The 21,923-nt window shown below is 41.2% G+C and overlaps 1 protein-coding gene across 18 annotated transcripts in view; it reads right to left on the bottom strand.

Annotated features, from left to right (window-relative positions):
* Positions 1–2,015: 2,015 nt before the first annotated feature.
* ZNF532 (zinc finger protein 532) overlaps positions 2,016–21,923 on the bottom strand; it is a 109,182-nt gene continuing 89,274 nt past the window's right edge. For 17 of the 18 annotated variants that reach the window (XM_058557216.1, XM_058557227.1, XM_058557228.1 and 14 more), the window contains 4 exons: positions 11,630–11,719; positions 7,809–7,921; positions 5,568–5,715; positions 2,016–3,997 (listed from right to left, as the gene is read on the bottom strand). In XM_058557216.1, coding sequence (XP_058413199.1) covers positions 3,503–3,997; positions 5,568–5,715; positions 7,809–7,921; positions 11,630–11,719 — 846 coding nt within the window. In that variant the 3' untranslated portion in view covers positions 2,016–3,502. The remainder of the gene's footprint in view (positions 3,998–5,567; positions 5,716–7,808; positions 7,922–11,629; positions 11,720–21,923) is intronic. The other variant, XM_058557220.1, reaches the window with a different exon arrangement.

Here is a 21,923-nt window from a genome sequence, read left to right as displayed (position 1 = left end):
ATTCAAACAAAAACATATTCGCGCATATATCTAAAGCGCAAGCTTCCCCATAACTACCTCTAATTTTGACTTTCATATTTCTATTTCAGTAATCTAAACCTTGAAAAAAAATCTATTTAAGAAATCACCAAGGTTTGAAATTTCCAATCAGACTTAACTTCTTTCTTTCTCCATATACCACAGCACCAGTCCTCTTGATACTACTTCTGACGTGTCACCTACAACTGCAACCTCTTTCCAAGCCTACTCCCACCCACTAGGTCGCATCCCCATGCCCATATGGACTACTGTGTTAGCACCATAGCTACATCGATTTAACCTTTATTCCTGTGATGGTCATTTATGCTATTCAAATATTTTCAGCCTTCTGGGCACGTGGTTGGATTGCTCTTCCTGGCCTTCTTGTGATTGGGTGGGACTAAGTGACTGGTTTTAGCCAATGAGTTGTGAGAAGTGACATCTGTCACTTCTCGGTCAGAGCATTTAATGGCACTTTCCCTCTGCCACAGTAACCAGCAACTTCTGTGACAGTGGGGCAATGGGACAAGGAGATTTGAAGCAACGTCTTGTCAACCCGCAATGGACGTTGAATGTGAGCAAGAAATGTCTTGTTATAAGTCATTAAGATTTAGAGTTGTAAGCATAGCATGAGCTAATTTATCCTGATTGATATACTCTCCCACCACCCACTCTGAACACTGTCACCAATTAATCTGGTTACATCACCCCCCATCCAAATAAGTCATCTCTATCAGAGTACAAATCCCTTAGTCTGTCCTTCAAGGGTTTTTACAACTTGGCCCTAGCTTACTTTGTTAGCCTCAGCTCCCACCTCCCCACTAAAAAGAGGAAATGGGCTTCCTAAGGATTCATTGGGCATGCCTCAGTTTTCTGCCTTTAATCTGACTATGTCCTGTTTCTCAAATGCCCATACCTACAACCACACAGCATCTCCAACTAATGAAGACTGGGTAGAATTCACAAGTCCCAATGTGGATTTCTGCTCTGCATTAACCACATTAACCCAAGTACTCATGTCTTTCATTAATGGCTGAGAATTTTTCACACTGGCCCTTCCTAATTCTATTCCCTCTTTCTGGAACTCCTATTAAACTTGTTAGATCTTCTCATTTTGTCCTTCTTGACATCTAACCTCTTTCATACATTTCGTCTCTTTATTTCTGTGCTGTATTCCAGGTAATTTCTTCATGATCTATTTTCCAGTTCACCAATTCTCTCTTCAGTTGAACCATCCAGGTTTCCTTCTAGGGCTACAGAATAGTGTGCTGTTTTTCTACTCTGGATTTTGGTTTCTTCTTCATTTTGGACCTCTGGGCATTTTTTAAAAACTTTCTTGGATGCTCAAGTAGGCATTTAACAGATGCTAATTTCATATTACCAAGCATTTCCAGGTGTTTAAGAGTAGACAGATTTCCAGGTTATCTTATAAAAGCCATTAGTGCTACAAACAAAAATTCTAGTATCGTGTTTTGCACATACTTTTATTTGTTGAATAAATGAATATTTGTCAATATGTACATAAACACATAGAGCGAGCACTGATTTAGAGCAAGAATATCTGGGTTCTAATATGCAAAGCCACTTACCAGCTATGAGGGCTTAGGCAAAGAACTTAATCTGAGCTTGGCTTCCCCAACTGTAAAACTAGGCTAAGACCTGTGCAGCCCACTACACAGGTTTATTGCAAGGTTCAAATGCAGAAACATAGGAAAGTGCTAGGAATACAACTTAGAGCAATACAAGTATAAATATAACAAGTAACAGCAATTGACTTTCAAGTTGAGGAATACTTAATCACGCCCTCAGATTATACCGATGGACTGATGGAGTCAACAAGAAAGTGACAAAATAGCTGATTGCTAATGAGAACGAATATGTCATTCTTCTGAGTGGGAAGAATTTTGCAATATCCTGTAGCCTGTCCCTGCAATTAATCACTTCCTAAACTTCATGAAGACGTCAGAGACCCACCATCAATAACTCTCTCACAGAAGCACAAGGGCCAAATGTCCCACGTTTATTTACATATGAAATGTGTTTAATACAGTTAGGATGGACGTAGTGCATGACACCTGACAGCAGCAAGACCTTTGAGGAACCGAACATAGACTACAGTATATCATGCAAGTATCTATATATACACAAAAGAATTTCTTTTCTTAAAAAAAAAAAAAAAGTACAAAACATGTTGAGGGATAAATACAAGATATAAAATGCAAAAGAAAACACAAAACGAAACCCAAAAAATATAACTCTCCCAGAGAACTACAAATAGAAGGGACAGAAGAGTACCTCTGCTGCACTTCAATAAAGGAGAACCACCAATACGAAAGAGACTTATTCAAATGACCGAACTAAACCCAGGTGGCTCAGTGCTTAATTGAACGGCTGCGACGCGCAGGCTGCTGCATTGATAAGTCGGTGGTTGAAGTTGTGCATCCCAGCTCTAAGTACCAGGACGTTTGGCAGTAGCACCCAGAACAGGAAACACCAACTCTTGAGACAGCAAAGGGTTAAGTCAACTGTGATTTTTTTTCCTGTCAAGAGCCAGAGAAATACTTGATATCTTTAGTTGTGTCTTTGTAATAGTTAATAAATTACATGACAAAAACTTGACTAGATAAATCTATTGGTCTAACTACATATTTGTAACTTTTACAGTAGTCCAGCCCTTTCGTAACTTTATCTCCTTGTGCTCTTTAAGCCAGCCTTGCAAATTTGCTCAGAAAACTACCAGCCCCGTTTTTTTCCCTTTAGAATACCCTTCTTCCCCGTTCTAAGATGGAATTAAGGAAATCCACATTCCTTGCTGGATTTCTGGCCTACGTTTTTATCCACCATGGGGAAAGAAGCTACCTGCAAGGCTGCCTTAAACACTGTTTGGCATGGCCTGGAAAAAATGCCACACGCGGAGTGTGGTCCTGTCTGCAATGTGCACCCCCTGACTTAGAGCAGGCACGTTGAGGATGGTGCTAAGACACTTAAAAGTCCCTAGTGTTTTGAGACCCACAATCACTTACAATTTATGTAGTGAAATCTAAAAATTAAAAACACTAAAAAAGGCATTATCTTAGCCTGTAATTAGTTAACCCATTCAAATCTGTAACATACAAAATGGTTTATTTGAATTCAGGAACTGCCCCTGTTGCTAAGAACTCTGTTGTAAATAAACAGTACAAAAAGAAAAATTCTAACCCAGGAAAAAAAAAAAAAAACATTTTCCACTAAATACTGATACAAACATGTAACAAAGAGTATAAAAAGTTATTCATTTAAATATATACAAACTCTTTTAAACTCAAATACTGTTTTAATACTTATCAAGGATATATACGATGAGGTGGAGAACGTACATTGAAGGAGAATATATTGCAACAGCCTAGACAGTACTGCGAACTCGATTATACTGCAGACTTTTTGTAACAAAAATGTCTTTTTTATTCCAATGTGGACAGGGATTTTCCTTAGGGAAGGTCTGTGGCTATTTCTCAGCTGAATTCACTCTTTTGGATTTAATGAAGGCCATGCCATGTGTCCGCATGTGAGCGTTTAAGGCAGCTTCCGTTTCAAACGTTTTGGCGCACACTTTGCACTTTCTGTCTGAGGCCGCGCCGTCGGGCGACTCGTCCTCGTGGCTGGGCTTGTTCTCCTGCTGGCTGTCCTCCCCGGACCCGTTCTGCTTGGACACCGGCTGCGGCTCCTTCAGCTTGTGCACGATGAAGAGGTGCCTGGACAGGGAGACGTGCGACGTGTAGCAGAGCCCGCACTCGCGGCACTGGTGGGAGGAGCCGTCCGACTTGTGTTGAGGGATGTGCTCGTGGAACTGCAGCAGATTCTCGGTGGTGAAGCCGCACACGGCACATTTGTGGACCTTAAAAACATTTATCTTGAGCTTTTTCAGTGGCTGAGTAATCGCTCCTCTGGGAGGTCTGAACTCTAAAACTGGTTCTTCCAACTTCCGCTTGGGACTGGGAACCTATGAGAAAAAGACAGATGACACAGTTGAAACTGTTCCGCTCCGGGAGTGATAAATGATCAGTTCTCTCGGCCTCCAGAGCTGCTAGGAAGACGTGGACTGGGAGCTTCGGGATCTGGGTTTTCTTACAGCTGCGCATCTGCCACCCCACCTGAGGCTCACACCTTTCATCCACCCCACCAACATGAACCAAGTTCCTGTCTTACCAGGCATCGCTCCAGCCAATGGGCCCAGCAGCAGACAGACAAGTCCTTGCCTTCACGGAAGGCAGGCTCCAATGGAGCAGAATAAACAATGAAGGAATAAATCTACAGTGTGTCAGAGGCAGGGAAACGAAGCAGGGCACAGGAGAGGGGAGGGCTGTTAGGGCACATGGCTGGGTCAGGGACGGCCTCAGTGATAGGTGACATTCCAACGGAGCCCTGTTGCAGAGAGGATGTGAGCCATGTGACCACGTCGGAGGAAGGGTCCAGACATGGGGAGCTGTGCGTGCAAAGCCTGAGGTGGGAGCTGGCCTGTGTGCTTGGGGGACAGTAGGGAGGCCACTGGGGCTGGAGCAGGTGACCAGGCGAGTGTGGACATGAGGCAGAGGGAGGGCGGAGAGAAAAGCACCTTGTGGGAGAGAAAATGTCAGGACTTTGGCTTTTTCTTTGACCAAGATGGAGAGCCACTGCAAGACTCACCTGGTCTAGTAACTTCCCTTTCCTGCCCCCTCACCTTCATCATACTCCTTCCCCCTCAGCTTTCTGGGTCTGACACATCAAATCCTCTCACTTCTAGCTCCCCAAAAATCCAAGCCAAAGGGACTCCCCCTCCTCCCTCTCGGCCCTGTTCACAGGGCACCTCTCACCCCTCTTCAGGCCTGGACCTGAAGCTGCCCCTGCACGTACATTGTTTAATTTAGCTCCCATCCACCCCACCCCCTGCCATCACTCGAGGAAAGGATTACAATTTAATGCGACACTAGTCTGACTTGTATTTAAATGAGCCTTTACTTAATGGTTAACTTCTTGAAAGCACACAGAGGCATTTACCCAGGTACATTCCAGACCAGCACGGTGCCAACGAAAGTCTCTCCAACGTCTGCGGAACTTTGTTTTAATTCTAAAAGCACTTGGCACACACACGCTTGCACACAGGTTAACACATACACTGTTGTCTGACTCAAGTTTGCTATCCACTGATGTAAGAATAAGGCACTAATTTGTCAGGTTATCTTTCATCATTACAAAGAGAGGCTAAAAGCAATCACTTAATTTTTATTAGGTACCTCTCACAACCAGTATGTTGCCAATGAAAAAGAATCTAGCTTTATACTCTCCTGGCTAACAGACAATTTCCATGAGTCAACATAAAATTTTAAAATCTATATATGTAAGGAGATCCTAAGCTGTTTCTGGAAGGATATGTTCAGAACTGGTGTAGAGGGAGATTACCTATTATTTTATAGCTTTATGCATAGTCTGAATTTTAACATTGTGTAACTGTAGGAAAATTTAAATGGCAAGAATGAATGGGAAAAGCCAGTTGACACAATTTCACGATGAAGAGATCAAGTGCAATGTTTGACCTTGGTATCTTCTTTTATTTCCGTTTCCTCCTCATTGGCGGCTTCTGTCATTTCCTTCAAGTCCGGGTCCTTAATACCATGCATGAGTTGGATATGCTTCTCCAGCATCAGCCGTTTCGTAAAGGTACGCCTGGAGTCTGGGCAGTGCCTGTGGAGCAGAGACAGGGAGGTAATCCACTTGCCGAAAAGTAACTCACGCTGAAGAAGGCACTTGTCGCTGAAAGACCTTCACCAGCCAACAGTGCGCTCCGAAGGGTCAAGATGATCTGTATGAAGACCAGTGGTCCAAGGCGAAATAGCAATTTTGCTATAAATCATAGTTCCCAATTTGTGAAAAAAATTCTGCAGCCTTTTTAAAAAAGTTTTCTGTCAATGTTTGTGTCCTAACGGGACCAGCCTAATTTGGTTCAGATAGAATATTTATTTTCTAGGTTTGGTTAAAGTATTACCTAATTCATAATTCTAGATGGCTTTAATTTTAAAAAGGAGAATATTATATTTCGAAAGTTTTCTTTACAATGACTCAGAGTGTTCCTTTAGAATTTACATCATGAGAGACACTTAATATGAAGACGGTCCCTCCCTGACTCCTTCCTGCTGACGTTAATTATTAATAGCCCCTCTGCTCTGACGAAGAGAGGACAGGGTGTCCAGCCCTGTCGAATTCCACATCAAAACACAAATGCAATATGCATGATTATAATCACAGCACTCAAACATATGTGTTCATTCAGTACAAAACGGTGAACAGATATCCAAAATAGGTCAATTATTTAAGTTTTCATTTCACCTTATGCAAAAAAAACCCCTGTAGATTATGAATACAATTTTTTTATAAGACACGAATTACCAATTTTCTTAGTAAAATTGGCCAAAAACAGGTAAAATGACCTTGGTGATTATGGACACTATAAGGCAGACACCAAGAATATCGCAGTGAAGGAGGATGAAAAGTCTCTCATGCTCTTAGGCTAAATCACATTTGCTGACTTCAAAAAGGCTTCTGAGGATTTTATAATGATTGGTCCCAAACTCTGATGATTTCATGTTAGAGATCCTCTACTGGGTCAGTGGCAGGAGTCGGCCCCAACACCAAAGAACAAATGAAATCAGCCAGACAATCCTAGCATTTTACTGCCTACAGTGACTTTATGGGGAAATAAACAAAACCTATCAGAGATGAGGGATATGCCATGCCAGACTTCCTTTTCATCTTCTCAGCCCAGGGCTTCCTTCTAAATTCTCTGATTCTTTCAGTGCAGTCTCAACATCTAGACTTTGTTTACAGAATGTTTTCATCTCATCAATATCACTCCCAGCTTCAATTTCATTGAAGGAGAATCTACGTCCCTGGGTTCCTACCCAAGAAACTTTCCCTAACCAACCACGACACAGTAAAGCTCCTCGGATCTGACAGCCAATCTTCACGGTTCCCTGACCACACGGTACACAGAGCCCTCCTTTCACCATGGTCACACGCTACACACTGGCCATATGGCTTCCGGGTCTTTAGTCCTCTCTCTTTTATGAGAAGTAAAGTAAGTAACCTTGTTATATCAACTCTCTTTCGGTATGTTCTGGTTGAGTGGGTGATAAAGCTTTTGCACTAACGATAATATAACAAGTTCTGGTCTTCACATATACAAAGAAGTACTCACGACCATCCACCAAGTGGCATGACTGTTCACTCAGTCCCTCGCACTTAGTCTCTTAGCCAATAGTGTGTGCTGAGAAAAGGCTGCTCTGCATTGAGTGGTGGGCTGCAGCCAAGGGGCAAATGGTCCAGCCTAGGACTGACTCCGTGACCGGGCTCTGTCAGGGCCTGCTCTGAATCACCGAGTAAATCAATCAGCTGAATCAGCCTGCCAATGCTGGCAACTCACTGTACGTATAGTGACCAAAAAGCATCTCATTCAACCGTGCACCTGGAAATCAATCACTTCTCCAAAATTCTCAGTATAAAATACATACCTCTGGATAAGAGATAAGAACATAGGAATGTCACAGAGGATGCAAGAAACTGCTCCTTTTTACTTTAGTATTTTTAAGTGTTACAACCCAATCAAGAAATTGTATGTCAAAACAAAATTAAAACAAAACAAAATTTCATAATTAAGAAATGAAATCTATGAAGGGGAGCAGAGGATCGGGAACGGCAAGTTAATGGTGAAATATGAAAACCTCGGAGAAGTTGCAGCTTAATCCTTTCACTGTGCTCCCACGTTAGAAACTACAACTTACGAGCAGGTATAAACTTTCCTGATGCCTTTGTGCTTGATCCGATTGTGGCGGCACAGGCTGTGCGACGAGCTGAAGGATTTGTCACACTGGCGGCAAGGGTGTTTTTTCATTTGCTTTATCAGGGGAAAAGAGAGAGAAGTCACTTCAGAGAACAAAATCAGAAACGCTTTAAAAATTAAGAACTCTTTCATAATAGTTTAAGTTAATCACGATTGTTTAGCAACACAGTAACAACGCTAGAAGATTCTTTGTAAAATGTAATAAAAAGGGAGGGCAGGGCTGGGGTAACCACGAAGGGGCTACTTTCTAGAGAATGGGATAAACTTTATCACCAGATTAAGAAGTCATATATTTTCCCTCAAAAACACTTACGTTTTTGATTCAACAGAAACACCCAGATATTTGAAGAGAAAACATTACCTAAATTTTCTTTGCAAGAGGTATGTTATTTTTAAAAAAGCAGATAACATATAAAAACATAATTCTTGAGTAAATACCAAATAAAGCCATTAGTTAATTTGTTATATCTAGAAAGAATATGTTACCTTATCCAATGTGCCATTTTAAGTTAAATCTCTGGCTAATTTTAAACATTTTAACTTTTCCTCCTAAATGATTAAGTAATTACTCCTTATATGAGGGAAGAGTTTTCCAGAAGGTCTTTTCTTTTAAATAATATCATTTGGTTATTTCAAGAACACAAAAGTTCAAAACCTCTTTATGGAGGTTGCCTGTTGGTATATGTTTTGTGTGTGTGTGTGTGTGTATCTGTGTGCACGCATGAATTTGTGTATGGGGTGGAGGGACCTCAGTGAGAGAGAGCAAAAGAAAGCTATCAAGAGATATAAAAATCAAAGTTAAAGGTTTCCCTCTTTAGTAACTCATAATTATGTTAATTCAACAGATCCCCACGTGGAACCTTTGAAGTAAAATTAGTGGCTTAACTTTAAAACAAATTCTTTGGGTACGATATGCATTGCAGTCTGGAATTAAACAATGTCATATCACAAGGAAATTAAATCAAGAAAGAACTGTCAGCCTCATGAATGGAACAAAATTTGGCTCAACCCTCATTAAAAATAAGGCTGAAGTAGAAATAACTTCTCATGTGAAATAGCATTACTATTTTTGGCAACAAGAAGAGATAAGCAATTGTGAGCTAAGTGATAAAGAAATGATAAATATTTTTATAATTATTTTTACATTCATCATCTGACAAACACGTCCTTATTCAAACTGGCAGGCAAATCTGTTTAAGGGGTTGTGAGTTTGGCTCTGGAGTCCCAGAGATGGGCTGGCACCCTGTCTCGACTGCTCACAGATGTGACCAGGGAAAGCTTCTCGACTTCCACAGATACCCACTCCCCAGAGTGTAGAGTGGGGATCACCACAGCGCCTTCCTCAGAGGGCGCTGGGGGACTGGGGGCATGAAAGGGTTAGCACAGTGCCTGGGAGACAGAAAAATCCTCAATAAATGTTCTTTTATTAATAATAGTAAAGTTACATATCCAAGTTTCATTTTAAATTGGTGGAAAACACTGTCTTTTATAAAACAAATCAGTCTGGCAGGTGTTCAAAGGGTCTTGAATCCAGACAAGGGCCAAGGAGGAAGTTTCTCCTCCAAATTAAAGATGCAAGTCCTACCATTGCTGTTATTGTTTTCCTAAGCACGTCACCTCTGGGATATAGGCACATACACCCCAGATTATAAGAATCATCTCTGGGGAAAAAGAGAACAAGAGAACAAAGCCAACAACCACTAGTGCCTCTGAGACACACTGCCCCTTTTCCCAGAGGTATTCCTTCAGAAAAACTGTTGATCGCATAAAACAGACCATCCCTAGGCTCCTGGATTAGCATTTATGTAGCCAGAGAATGAATAAGAGGTTTCTTTTAAAATAAAGCTTTAAGAAAAGAAGAGTCAGTCATGAATCGTTCTACTATGCTTCAATAAAGGTATTTAAATATCTACTAATTCTAATTCCTGTTGAATTTTGTACCTGTAAGATGGACAATGTTCAGATCACCTGGAAGAGTCCAAACACAAGACATCTTTCTAAAAGCAAGACAGTTGCAGCAAATAATCATAAAGGAGGTAGAAAATAGAAATATATCTTTCTAACCACAGAACAGGGCAAGAGACCTCAGAAAAATGTGAACTGGATTTTCTACTAAGGTGAAGGATTTAATATGCTATTTCTTGTTTTCTGTAGTTATATTAATATCAAATCAAAATTTTAATAGAGAAAAATCAATAAAGAAATCTTCAGTAGATAATAAATTAAATGAAGAGCAGCTTAGCTGAATCAATAATTACTACTTTCAAAAAGAGTCGACAATGTGTGAGATCTTCTTCTTTTTCAACATCTTTATAAGAAATGCAGAAATAAACTGTGCAATCCCACAACAATGGAGCAGGGTTTCAAAATCACTGGTGACAAGAAAATTACAGGTTTAAACACCGGTTTCCAGATCAAACCTGCCATGTTCACATTACCTAACAAAACAAATGACTTTCTTCTTTGTTAAATTTTAAATACTAACTTATCTAAAAGTGCTTTACCTAATTTATTTTCATAACTTATATCTTCAATATTATAATAGTTGATACTGCTTTGATACAGAAAGCAATTTTTATCAATCAAACCAATAGGGAAAAAAACAGTATTAAGAAAATGTAAAGTCTATCATCACTCTGTTTTCAAGACTTCTAAGGTCATTTACTTCCTCCTGGCACCAATGAGGTGTAAGCTGATCTTGAGGGAACCAGGGCCTTGAGTGGACTTTTTACAGTTAACTAGAATCAGAAAAGAAACCTATTTTTCTATTCTATTATGAATTATTTTGTTTGTTTTTAAATACAGCTCTTTAAAGAAATAGTTAACTAATAAGCTGGCAGGGTCCAAAAAGTTTTGCAAATCTTTAGAGTAAAATATCAAATAAAACAAACACTTGAGTACACTTCCCCAACTTTCTCCCTAATCTCCAATTTTTCTCTCTTTGATCTTCACATCCTTTACGAAAGAAAGCTTTAGCTCCTCTTACCAAATTCCTCTGCTCGGAATGCCCGAGCCTTGGGCTCAGGTCTGAGCTCTGGGATTTAAAAGGCCTCTGAAAGCCATTCTTTTTGGATGGCACTTGGTGAATGTGTCTTCGATTGCCATGGGCTCTCTCCCAATCAGACATTTCCCATTCTGACAACTAGCCCCTTCTTGTCTCTTGGCTTGAAAGCCTCTTGCCATGTCAGGTGATTTTGAAGAAGTTAGAATAGTCACCACTTCACAAATCCCTCTGGCCGGACATCCCACTCCTCCACCTTCTCCTGAGATTCCTGCCTCCATGCGGCTCTGCCTTGTACCAACATGCAAACAGCCTCCCTAACGGCCATCACACATCCAAAAACACCCACAAGTTTAAGATTAAAGGGAGTGGCATTATTCCCAAACCACACTGACACACACTCTTCAGCTCTATCATAACATTTTTTATGAAAAAGAAAAAACCAAACCAACTATATCATTTAAACATATCATCCAGCAAACTCTTAGAATCTAATTCCTAAAACCTGGACCCGTCCACTTGGGAATCTATTCTACAGATATACCCACACATGGCACAGTCCTCCTATAACACAACATACATATAACGTGTTTATAAATCACTGCACTGTGCAAAATCAGGCAATAAAACCCACAGGGCTTCCAGCAAAAATGAAGCTAGGGGCCTAACACTCAAAACCTCTGTCAGTGACACATTTAACGAAAACAGTAGTATGGTTTTACACATGTTAAATGGTTAAGATATACACAGATAAAGTTTACCTTGAAAAAGGCCTGCAGTTTGCTTGTGGAAGTTGGCGTCAGAGGGTTGTGGCTTGTGGAGTTTCTGTGAAGTGGTGGAAGGAGGGTTATCTGGAATTGGAGGGGAGGGGGGAGGTTGTAACAGCAGGTGTGGACTGGCGTGACTCAACCCATGGGGAGATGAGGTCCCCGGTGGAAGTCTGAGGTGTGTGCATGAGTGTTTTGTGTGGGTTCCTATACAACTCCATTCCACAGGCTTCTGAGCTCACCTAGTGTTTGCGAGGGGTGAAATCACACGTGAGCAAACTCGAAGGATTCATGTCACGCTCCAGTCGTTTCCTGATACATCAACTGCATTGGAACAAATGTGTGTTTTCGACACAGTGTTATAGTAGAAGGTTATTCACTGCAGCACTGTGTATAATGGGAAAAGATGGGAAAAAAATCTGGGTCTGTCACATGAGAATTGATTAAATAAATTATATGCCCTCATACAACAACATTCTTGTCATGCAGCTGTAGAAAAGAATGAAAGATCTCAACGTACTGATGTGAAAAGAACTATAACCTATATTATAAGGAGAATGAACAGGTGCAGAAAATTATACTAATAAGCTGTGTTCTGTGCTAGAAACAGGTAAAAATGAGAACATATGTGCATATATGATGATACCTGCATAGAGAAACTTTAAGATACATAAGAAACCTAGTGATTATGGGTGGCAAATATAGAAATGAGGCTTTTCACTGTATTGCTTCATATTGTCTGGAGTTCTGAACCATGGGAATATACCACATATCAAAATAACTTTCTTCTGTTCCCTCAAAAAAATTTTAAGTCAGCTTTACTGAGGTATAATTTATAAAATGTAAAATCCACACTTTTTAATGTATAGTTCTATGAGTTTTGACAAATGGTTACAGTTGAGTAACTGCCACTACAATCAAGAGACAGAACTGTTCCATCACCCCCCAAAATTCCCATGAGCCGCTTTATAATTAACCCCTCTTCCTACACCCAGCTCTTGGCAACCATCTGTTTTATCCTATAGTTTTGCTTTTTCCACTTGTCATATAAATGGAACCATCTAGTATAACACATAGTTTTTTGAGTCTGGTTTCTTTCACTTGGCATAATACACTTGCAACTCATCCACGTTGCTGCGTGTCTCAGCAGTCCGTTCCTGTTCCCTGATGAATAGCAGCCCACGGTATGCATATGCTCCAGTTTATCCGTTTACCAGGTGGAGGACATCTAGGTTGTTTCTAGTTTTTGGAAATTATGCATTAACGCCACTATAAACATTCACATACAGGTTTTTAGTGTGAACATATGATCTTATTCTCTTGGGTAAATACCTAGGAATGGGATTACTAAGTCATTATGGTAAATTAACTAAGCAAGTGTCAAACTGTTTTCCAGAATGGCTGTACTTTGCATTTCCACCTCAATGGATAAGAGTTCTAATTGCTCTGCAACCTTCCCAGCATTTGGTATTGCCATTTTATTTTATTGTAGCCATTCTAAAAAGTGGCTAGTGGCATTTCACTGTGGTTTTAATTTGCATTTCTCTAATGACTAATGGTATCAAGGTAAAAAATTTTCAATTAACAGATAAAACACCTACTCATACCGTGTACCTCTTCCTCCAAAGAAAAACTCTGGCCTCTACAAGTTTTTGGTTTTTTTATTTTTATTTCAGGACACATCTCACTCCCTTGTAAACTCCCTGAAAATAGAAGCTGTGAATCTTTCATCTCTATATCCTGGCATTCAGCATACAGAAAATACTGAGTAAATATTTATTGTACAAATGAATAAAGGAAAGAATAACGGAATACACAATTATCTACTGGAAAAATATGAGCAAGATCTACAAAGTAATCATAAAGTAACAAATTTAGAATAAAGTGCTGGCCACAGAGCAAGCACTGCTTGTTTTTGGAGGAAGGGTGAGACATGGGCATGTTTAAATAGTGATAAGAGCCTGTAAGAAACGAAGATACTGAGGACGGAGGCCAGAGATGAATCAGTGAGCAGGGAGGCATTCAGACAGAAGGAAGAAGTCTTCCTGTGTGGTGGGAGATAAGGCGCCATCCAGACAGGTGCAATGCTTATTACGGTGAGCAGTGGGCGGGTGAGGAAGGGACCAGGTTGAAGGAATTCCTGCCGGGCAGCTTCCATTTCAAAGTGAAATATATATGGTGCATCTCAATACTGCAGGCTTCATTTTCTTTCTCTAATTGTTTCCGATTATAAAAATAACAAATGCTTACTACAAAATCAAAGAGAAATTAAAGATTGCTTCTAATCTCACCAACCGAAGTAACCACTGCCAATTTCCAGCTATACAGCCTTCCCATTTCTTTTCTGAATATACATATTCATGTGTATTTATAAGAATGAGTTTATATTATACATATTGATTTGGAACCTGATTTTTTTCACTGTAAAACACACACAGCTACACATATTTTGATGGTTCTACATTCTTCTTAATACATCGTACTATTCTATTGTCTAAATGGACCATAATTTAACGATCTTCTATTAATGATTTAGATTGTTTCAACTTTTCAGTAATTATAGATAAAAATTTCTGTAGTCAACCAACTATCTCCTTTGTATAAATTTCTGAAAGTAGTCTTTGTAGTTTAGAAGTTGTAAAAAATGTTAAGGCTCTTTGACACTTCTGCAAAACTGTCCTCAAAAAGGACACCACAGATGTAAGTCGGGGCTCATTCATCAAGAGTCTTCAACACCAGATCATCACTCTTCAACTCGGCCAACATAATAGGTAAAATAAAATACTCTACTGCACTTCATTTTGTTTCTCCTCAATGCTTAGTGATGTTGGACATCTATCCATCGATTCCCAAGCCATTTGTATTTCCCTAGGGAACTGCCCAATCATATCCTTTCTGCAGTTTTCTGTGGATGATGGCAGGCAAGAAAGGCAAGTGACATCAGACAGCAGACTATAGGGCCTTGTGGTAAGGGCTCTGGATCGTCCATTAGCGTGATGGGAGGACACTCAAGGGTTGAGCAGAGAAGTAATATGCCAACATATTTTAGATGGTTCACTCTGGCTGCCAAGTGTGGAAGCAGGGAACCAATGCAAAGGCTGTCTGTAATGATTCGGGGGAGAGATTACATGCCCCGGAGTTGGAAAGTAAAGGTGATGATAAATGCCTGGATTTGGTATACATCTCAAAGGTAGAGAGCCAGTAGGATCTGTGTATGGGCTGAATGTGGGTGACCAAGGAGAGAAAAAGAGGAGTCAAGTATCACTCCCAATTCTTTGGACTGGGCACCTGTAGAACAGTTCCCAGTTACTAACCGGGCAAGTAGGGGAGAAGTAGGGTTAGGGAAAGAGAGGAATGAAGAGTTACGTCTTGGATATATTAAGTTTGACAAGCTCACTGGAGATCTAAGTAGAGATGCTAAATAGGTAGTTAGATTCAAGTCTGGAACTCAGGGGAGAGGTCCAGGCCAGATATATAAACCTGCAAGTCATTAGGATATAGATGGCTTTTAAAGTCATTGGCCTGGATGAGAACTTTCTGAGAATAAACGACAACATTTACAGGCTAAAGATGAGAAAGACTGAGAAGAGCTATCAGTGAGGCAGGATGAGAACCAAGAGAAAATAGTGTTCTGGAGGCATAGCAAAGAAAGCATTAAGAAGGACCTTGCAGACAAGTGCTTCAGACAGGCCAAGTAAGACGACAATTGAGAAAGCCAAGACCCCTGGACTTGGTGACATGGAAGTCACTGGGGAGCTCGACAAGAGTGGTTTTGGTGGAGTGGCAAGATAAAAACCTAAATGGGAGGAGAGAAGTGGGGGGTACAAGCATAGAAAACGATTTCAAGGAGATCTGTCACAAAGAGAGGCAGAGAAAAAAGGCAGTAGAGGAAGTGGAGTTAGGAAGGTTGTTTTATTACCATAAGAGGTACCATGGCAAGCTCTGTGATTTTGAGAATGATCCGGGAAAAGCTGAAGATGCAGGAGAGAGGGGACAAATATGGTTGTGATGTCCTTGAGTAGTCAAGAAGGGACTGGATGGAGCTACAGATGGAGGGACACAGAGTCACCCCTTATAAAGGGAGAGGACAGCGTATGTGTGTTCAGAAGCAGTGGGGTTTTCGCTGCGCCGTCTCTCCTTATGTGTAAGGCAAAGTTCAAACTTCTTGGCTTTTGAGACTGTCCACAATCTAATCCTCAACCCATCATTTTGACTATATTTCCCAGGACTTTAAAAACTTTCCATTCAAAGCAACATATCACATCTTCTGAAGACAATGATACCTTCCACCTTTGTTCTGAGACAGCCTTCCCTCTCCTTGAAGCCCATTCCACCCCTCCAGCCTGCTGACCCCTCAGCTCCTTGGTGGGCCTTCCTGACCTCTCCAGCCACCAGCCTCTCCTTTTTCACCCACATCCCACAGCTACCAGAGCAAACCATTGGAAATGCACATCTCAGTGTCACTTCTCTGCCTAATACCCATCTGGTGCTCTCAGTAGCTTCAGAGAGTAAGGCCTTTGGTCTTGCCTACCTCACCAGTGCTAACCTCCTTTCATACCCTTTCCAGCACATCATGCTCCACAACTAGTTGTTGATAGTCACTTAGCTTGTCATGCTGGTTTGTACCACATCCATACCCTTCTTTCTGCTCTGTACACACTGCGAATTCCTCTTGTACAGCCTCCAAATACCTTTGTCCTTTCCTGGTACCTCCCAAACCCTGCTGATCCCCACGAAACTGTGATGTTCAAATCTCTGCTTCCTTGTCCCTTAGATGTAAGTCCGATCCTTCTCTTCCACGCATCACACGCAATTTTAATTTTTAATTTCATTATATCCTCCTGTGATCTCTTTAAAGGCTCAACTATATTTTATTGCTCACTCCATTCACAGGGCCTCAACAAGTACTGAGCTGAAATCTGAACTGAAAGCACCTTTCATTCAGTATTTAATTATATACCAACTTGAGATTCCTCTAAGACTCTTGTTTTATACCCAACTCATACTAGTTTTAGCTTTTAAAATATTTATGCTTTCTTTTTCTACCCAACTTGGTAAGCATGTGCATGGCAAGAATTATATTTTACACTTTATTTGCACTCCCCCATAGCAAATGCTATGCAATTTGATAAATATTTATAGAATAAAAGAAAGGTACATACAGAAGAACAAACAGGGTTAAAAGTTAAACATCCCTGAAGTATGAATGAATGACCTGTTCTGAATGGTTTCAGAATTGCACGTTATTCCTATAACACGCAAGTACTCAGACAAACTAAAGACTTAAAAAAAGTAAAGAAATAGCACAGACTGATAATCTGAACAGGTTTAAAAATCTGTAGTCTAAAATGTCTCCTAGAAAACAAATTAGCTTTTCTACACAAAGGTACTAAGATTATCCATAAATTATTACTCAATAAAGTTGACTTAAAAAAAAAGAAATTAAGTAAAGAAATATGTAACACCATTAGCATACCTATAAATAATAAAAGGTATAATTTTCCCTCTGAGAATTCTTGAAACTTTTCACCAGGATAAATAAAACTAACGCATCATAGGTATTTAAGTTTCTTCACCTATTCACGTTAGATCTGAATATAGTCAGTGTGTGCCCACAAAACTGGAAAGCTTTCACTCCTTTTATATAAATATCACCCACAGTTATAGAAGGTAAGTCGTAAGAAATAAACCTGCTCACCCAAACCACCCATGCTCTCTTAGAAACTGGTCTTTTACACATTTAAGAAGCCTTATGCCTGAAGTCTGGAATACTGTGGGTCATAAATTCTAAAGTCCTTACTGAGAGAATTTAGTGTCCAGGACACTAGTGAGATTTTCCAGTTCCAGTCTCACTATACCTAAGAATATACAAATAAATGGGTATTCAGAGAGCATAGTACAGGAAACTCAATCTACACACGTGTGAAAGCACCAAGAAAAATAATTTTTGAGTACTAAACCATCCAGGTTTCTACAAATTGGAACTGAGTGGTTTGGAGGAAATATTTAAACACAGAATAAATTTAGACCAGAGGTTGGCAGACTTTTTCTGTAAAGGGCCAAATTGTAAATATTTCAGGCTTTGCAGGCCATAAAGTCTGCTGCAAATACTCAACTCCACCTTTGTAGCTCAAGTGCCGCCAGGGACAACGATATGTAAACAAATGGGCGTGGCTGTGTTTCAATAAATTATTTACGAAAACACGTGGCCGGCCTGTGAACCATAGTTTGCTAACCCTGATTTAGACCACTGTCTCGCATTCTATAGAAAACAGAGCCAAGTCTCGATCATTCAGAACCAAATCTACTTAACAAAGTAGGTCATTAATCTAGGTGAAAACAAGTCACAACTATAAAGTAAGGAGAATGGTTTCTTTTTCCTATGACATGCTCAGTATGTCTTGAGTACCAGCAATACCGCTGTACCGCGTCTAGATTACTGGGGTGACAACTCTGAAATGAACAGTGTTCGTAAGGATGAGTACGTGCTTGTTGCTACGCTTGTTTACAAACAACAATGTAAAACCAGTCTCCGAACTCTCTGGTTATGAGACCATCTGGTTTGCCAACGACATTGTACAATTCAAAAAATAAGACACTGAACTGAGATAAATGTAGAATAACAAAATGCCAAACGCAGAGCAGACGGGAAAGAAACGCGTTCCCCCCAGTCTCTGTACTCAGAGCCATGTCAGACATTCTGGCAATCGGAAAAGCATTCCAAGTGCTGAAGGAAAGGCCACCTTTCTAACGAAGCTGCCAGAACCACGGCAATGAAACTCACAGATGCCTACCAGAGCGCCGTGGGGTTATCACGGGCACATGCCAGCCTGGGACCTCCGCGTCTAACCCCCGAGGACCAGTGGTGATGTGCAGCAGAACTTTGGGGGTCTTGCTACAGACCCTAAGCAGACCTCAGGCCTCTTCCCTCCTGCCGTCCACTCCATTACAGGCCCTCACACAGTAAATCCTGATTAATCATCATTCTCTCTCCTTCACAATTCACAACATGAAAAACAGACCTGACAGGTGCTGTGGACCATGCGCCGCCGTATTTCGCTGACTCTTAGACATTCAGGAATCAACGACCACATGAGGATGAAAAAAATTGCTGCCAAATTCTTCTGGGTCTGGCTCAGTTTTGTTCCCTTTCTTCTACTTATAAGGGTCTGTCCTATGTTCTAAACCCCCTTGGTTCCTAAAACGTATGCCTACAGATGAGTGACACACTATTTCTCTATTATTTCTGTTCTCAGAGAATCCAGTCCTTAACGAGGGACCACTAGAAGTAATATATAGCATGTTTTCCTTCTAATGTGATTTTTAATACAATCTTTTTGCCTTTTTTAATTAAAAAGCAGTCTAAATAGAGGTTGTGAAAGATTTCTCCCCTACAATCATTACTTTATAAAACAAAAGGACAAATATTACTACAGAACAAAAAATTAAAATATACTGCCTGAAGACCTAAGTAGAATCTTTCTAAGATTAATTTCCACAAATCAAAAGAAAAGAGGAACTAGTCACTCCTTTTAAAGATAATCACCGTTTTTATCAGGTGATCTGTAGGAAATCTGTAGATCACTTTAAAAAGTAACAAGCAAGCACAAACATCAAAAAAGCTAACATGAAAACTGACTGATGACAGGTTATTTTCTCCTTCGTCCTACATCACATATTGACTTTCCCAGCTGTCTCAGTAAACTCTATTAACGAGGTACTGCTCCTGGGTATAATCGACTATCAGATCTGAGGTGGGAGAGTTCATGGGACAGCGGGGAGAGGTCCCAGGAAGCCGTCTGCACCACGGTGTGAGAACAAACCGACGGGCAGCTACTGAAAGGCTCTTCTGTGTTTGTCTTCTTGGTGTTGGTTCCAGTTTTGCAATTACTTGGCTCTGAGTGAACATGAAGAAAAGATACGACTCATGGAACCCCTCTTTCTCCCTGAACAATCCTTCCAACTCTTATTTGCAGATCCGTGTTCAGCACACACGGGCATTAATGTGGACTTGCTGAATTAATGAATGAGACAGAATCTTCCTCCCTGCTCCAGTCTCTCCCTAGGCTCTGGCTCTTCTCCTGCCAAACAAGAGTCTGTTCACACTCAGAACTTGGGTGACAGCTTAAAAACCCACACCCCGACCTTGAGGCGGAGGGAAGGATTCCCCGGTTCTAAGGCAGCCTTTGGCACAAGGGTTAAATTCTGAAAAATGTCCTGTAATCCTGATGTCAGGGACAATGGGCTGGGGCAGTGGAAGCAGAGAGAAGGAAAACTGCTTGTCTGCGACAGTGAGGGAAGTTAAGTTCTTGGCTGCTGGCGATGTTTTTAATAAGAAATGTTCTTAAGCCAGCAAGTCCCGGTACAGTCACCCAAAGCAGACGGAGACAGGCCTAAGTCTCATATTTCTCCTGTCTGGCAACAGCGCCAGTCCAGCGTCAAGGGAGCCTCTACCTCCTGCCTCCAGAGATAAACAGGAAACGACCAGGGAGGAAGTGACTCCAAAATAAGAGCAGCCCTGGTGGGCAACTTACTGCAGATGCCTGATCGTCTGTAAACATCTTAGTCACTGGTGGCGGTGAGCACCCAGCTCTAACCAGTTATTGCTAGCACGCCTTGCAGGGGACTGACTGCTCAGAAAAGAGAAGCACAGGAGCTGTACTTCAAGCACAAGAGTACAAGCTGGTATCGGCAGGCCGTGATTTTCTAACACCTGGTTAATAAGCCCACACTTATCCATTCCCTTTTGGCCGGTAATTCTGGCCCAAGGCTTGCATCTGCCAGGAGGCCGGGGAAAACTAAAGGTGCGCTCTATGGTTACAAAAAGGAGTGCGAGTAACGAGCCACACTGAAGGTGCCAACGCCTAACTGACCGCACACCACGGGAGGCCGCAGCACACTGACTAACTCTTTCCACAGTACTGACTGAGCCCCTGCGTTTACTCCCCAGGATCTCCCTGCCCTCGAGGAGATTACACTCTGTCGAAGAAGGCAGAAAAAATAAAGAGAGGATGCCCGCATGATGGGCGTTATGACGGTGGTGGTCAGAGGCGCACGAAGAATACAGAGGGGGCGCGGCGGCGGCAGGGGCACTTCTGCTGGCCACAACTAGCTCCATCCAAACGGGAGTTAACCAGGCAAGGAGGCAAGGAAAGGGATGTCCAGGCAAAGAGAACTGAAGTGGCAAAGACAAGGAGGAATATGGGGTGTGTGAAGGGACTATACGCAGCTCCATATTGCTGGAGCCATAGGAAAAGGCATGGTGAGGCGGGTGTGGAGAAAGCCCAGGTGAGCAGGCCGAGGGCTTGCAGACTCCACCTTACATACGCAGGGAGGGTCCAGCCATCACAAACAGACTTGCATCCCCAAGAGATGCCCTGGCAGCTGTGCGGGGATCTACCACAAAGCTCTGTGGTCTGCTGTTTGGTCTAATCTCCCGGGTTCTCATCACCGGGCGACTGGTTCTGTCGGGGACCCTCCACTGGGACCACTAGCAGCCCAGCTCTAGCCCCACCAGCCCCTAAATCCCAACAGACTTCCGGAGACCGGCCTACTGACCTGATTACTTGGACTTAACACATTCGCCTACTGCTTCGTGTTATTAATTTTATTGCACATCCTTCGATTTTGGGTTATGGAATGTGCAATAACATGCCCTATCATACAGCGTAATCAGAAAACATGCACACCATGACAATAAACGGAGTTAATAGAGAAAGCCAGGTCTTCTTTAGACTATATAACTGGACATATATAAATATACATTTAAAGCCCTTTGACCTTGTTTGTGAAGACCTCTGGTGAGTTTTCAGAAAAATGTCTCCTAAAATGGCTGCAACAGATATCTGACCAGATACATACATTTCACACCTAGGAGCAAATCTTCCTAAGAATCTGAAAAAAAAATCTCTTTGGCTATAACCAAAATTTTGAATATTTTATAGTCTTATTTGAGTCACATTTTTAAAATAACTTATTAATCTTTCTTGAAAGGTTTTATTTTTCTTCGTTTTCTGTCCCTCATGGATCAGTCAGTAAATTTCGGAAGTGGAAATTGGTCACTCGCGTCTTTGAATCTAGAGTGCCAAATCTCACAGCTCCTTCTCTACATCTCTAACTTTATTTCGGTTCAGGTAGAACTGGGAAGCCTGGGGCTTTCCAAGTTCTTGCTCAGGATTCAAAAATAAATTAGGCCTGCTAAAATAGTTTAACTGAAATAAATTATAAACTAAGATCAAAGAAATCATTTTTAAAGTAAATTTTTTAAATGGAAATGCCCAAGATAAAA

This window comes from Diceros bicornis, chromosome 16 (genome assembly GCF_020826845.1).
Source record: "Diceros bicornis minor isolate mBicDic1 chromosome 16, mDicBic1.mat.cur, whole genome shotgun sequence".
NCBI lineage: Eukaryota > Metazoa > Chordata > Mammalia > Perissodactyla > Rhinocerotidae > Diceros > Diceros bicornis.
This window is presented reverse-complemented; position numbering and strand designations above follow the sequence as displayed.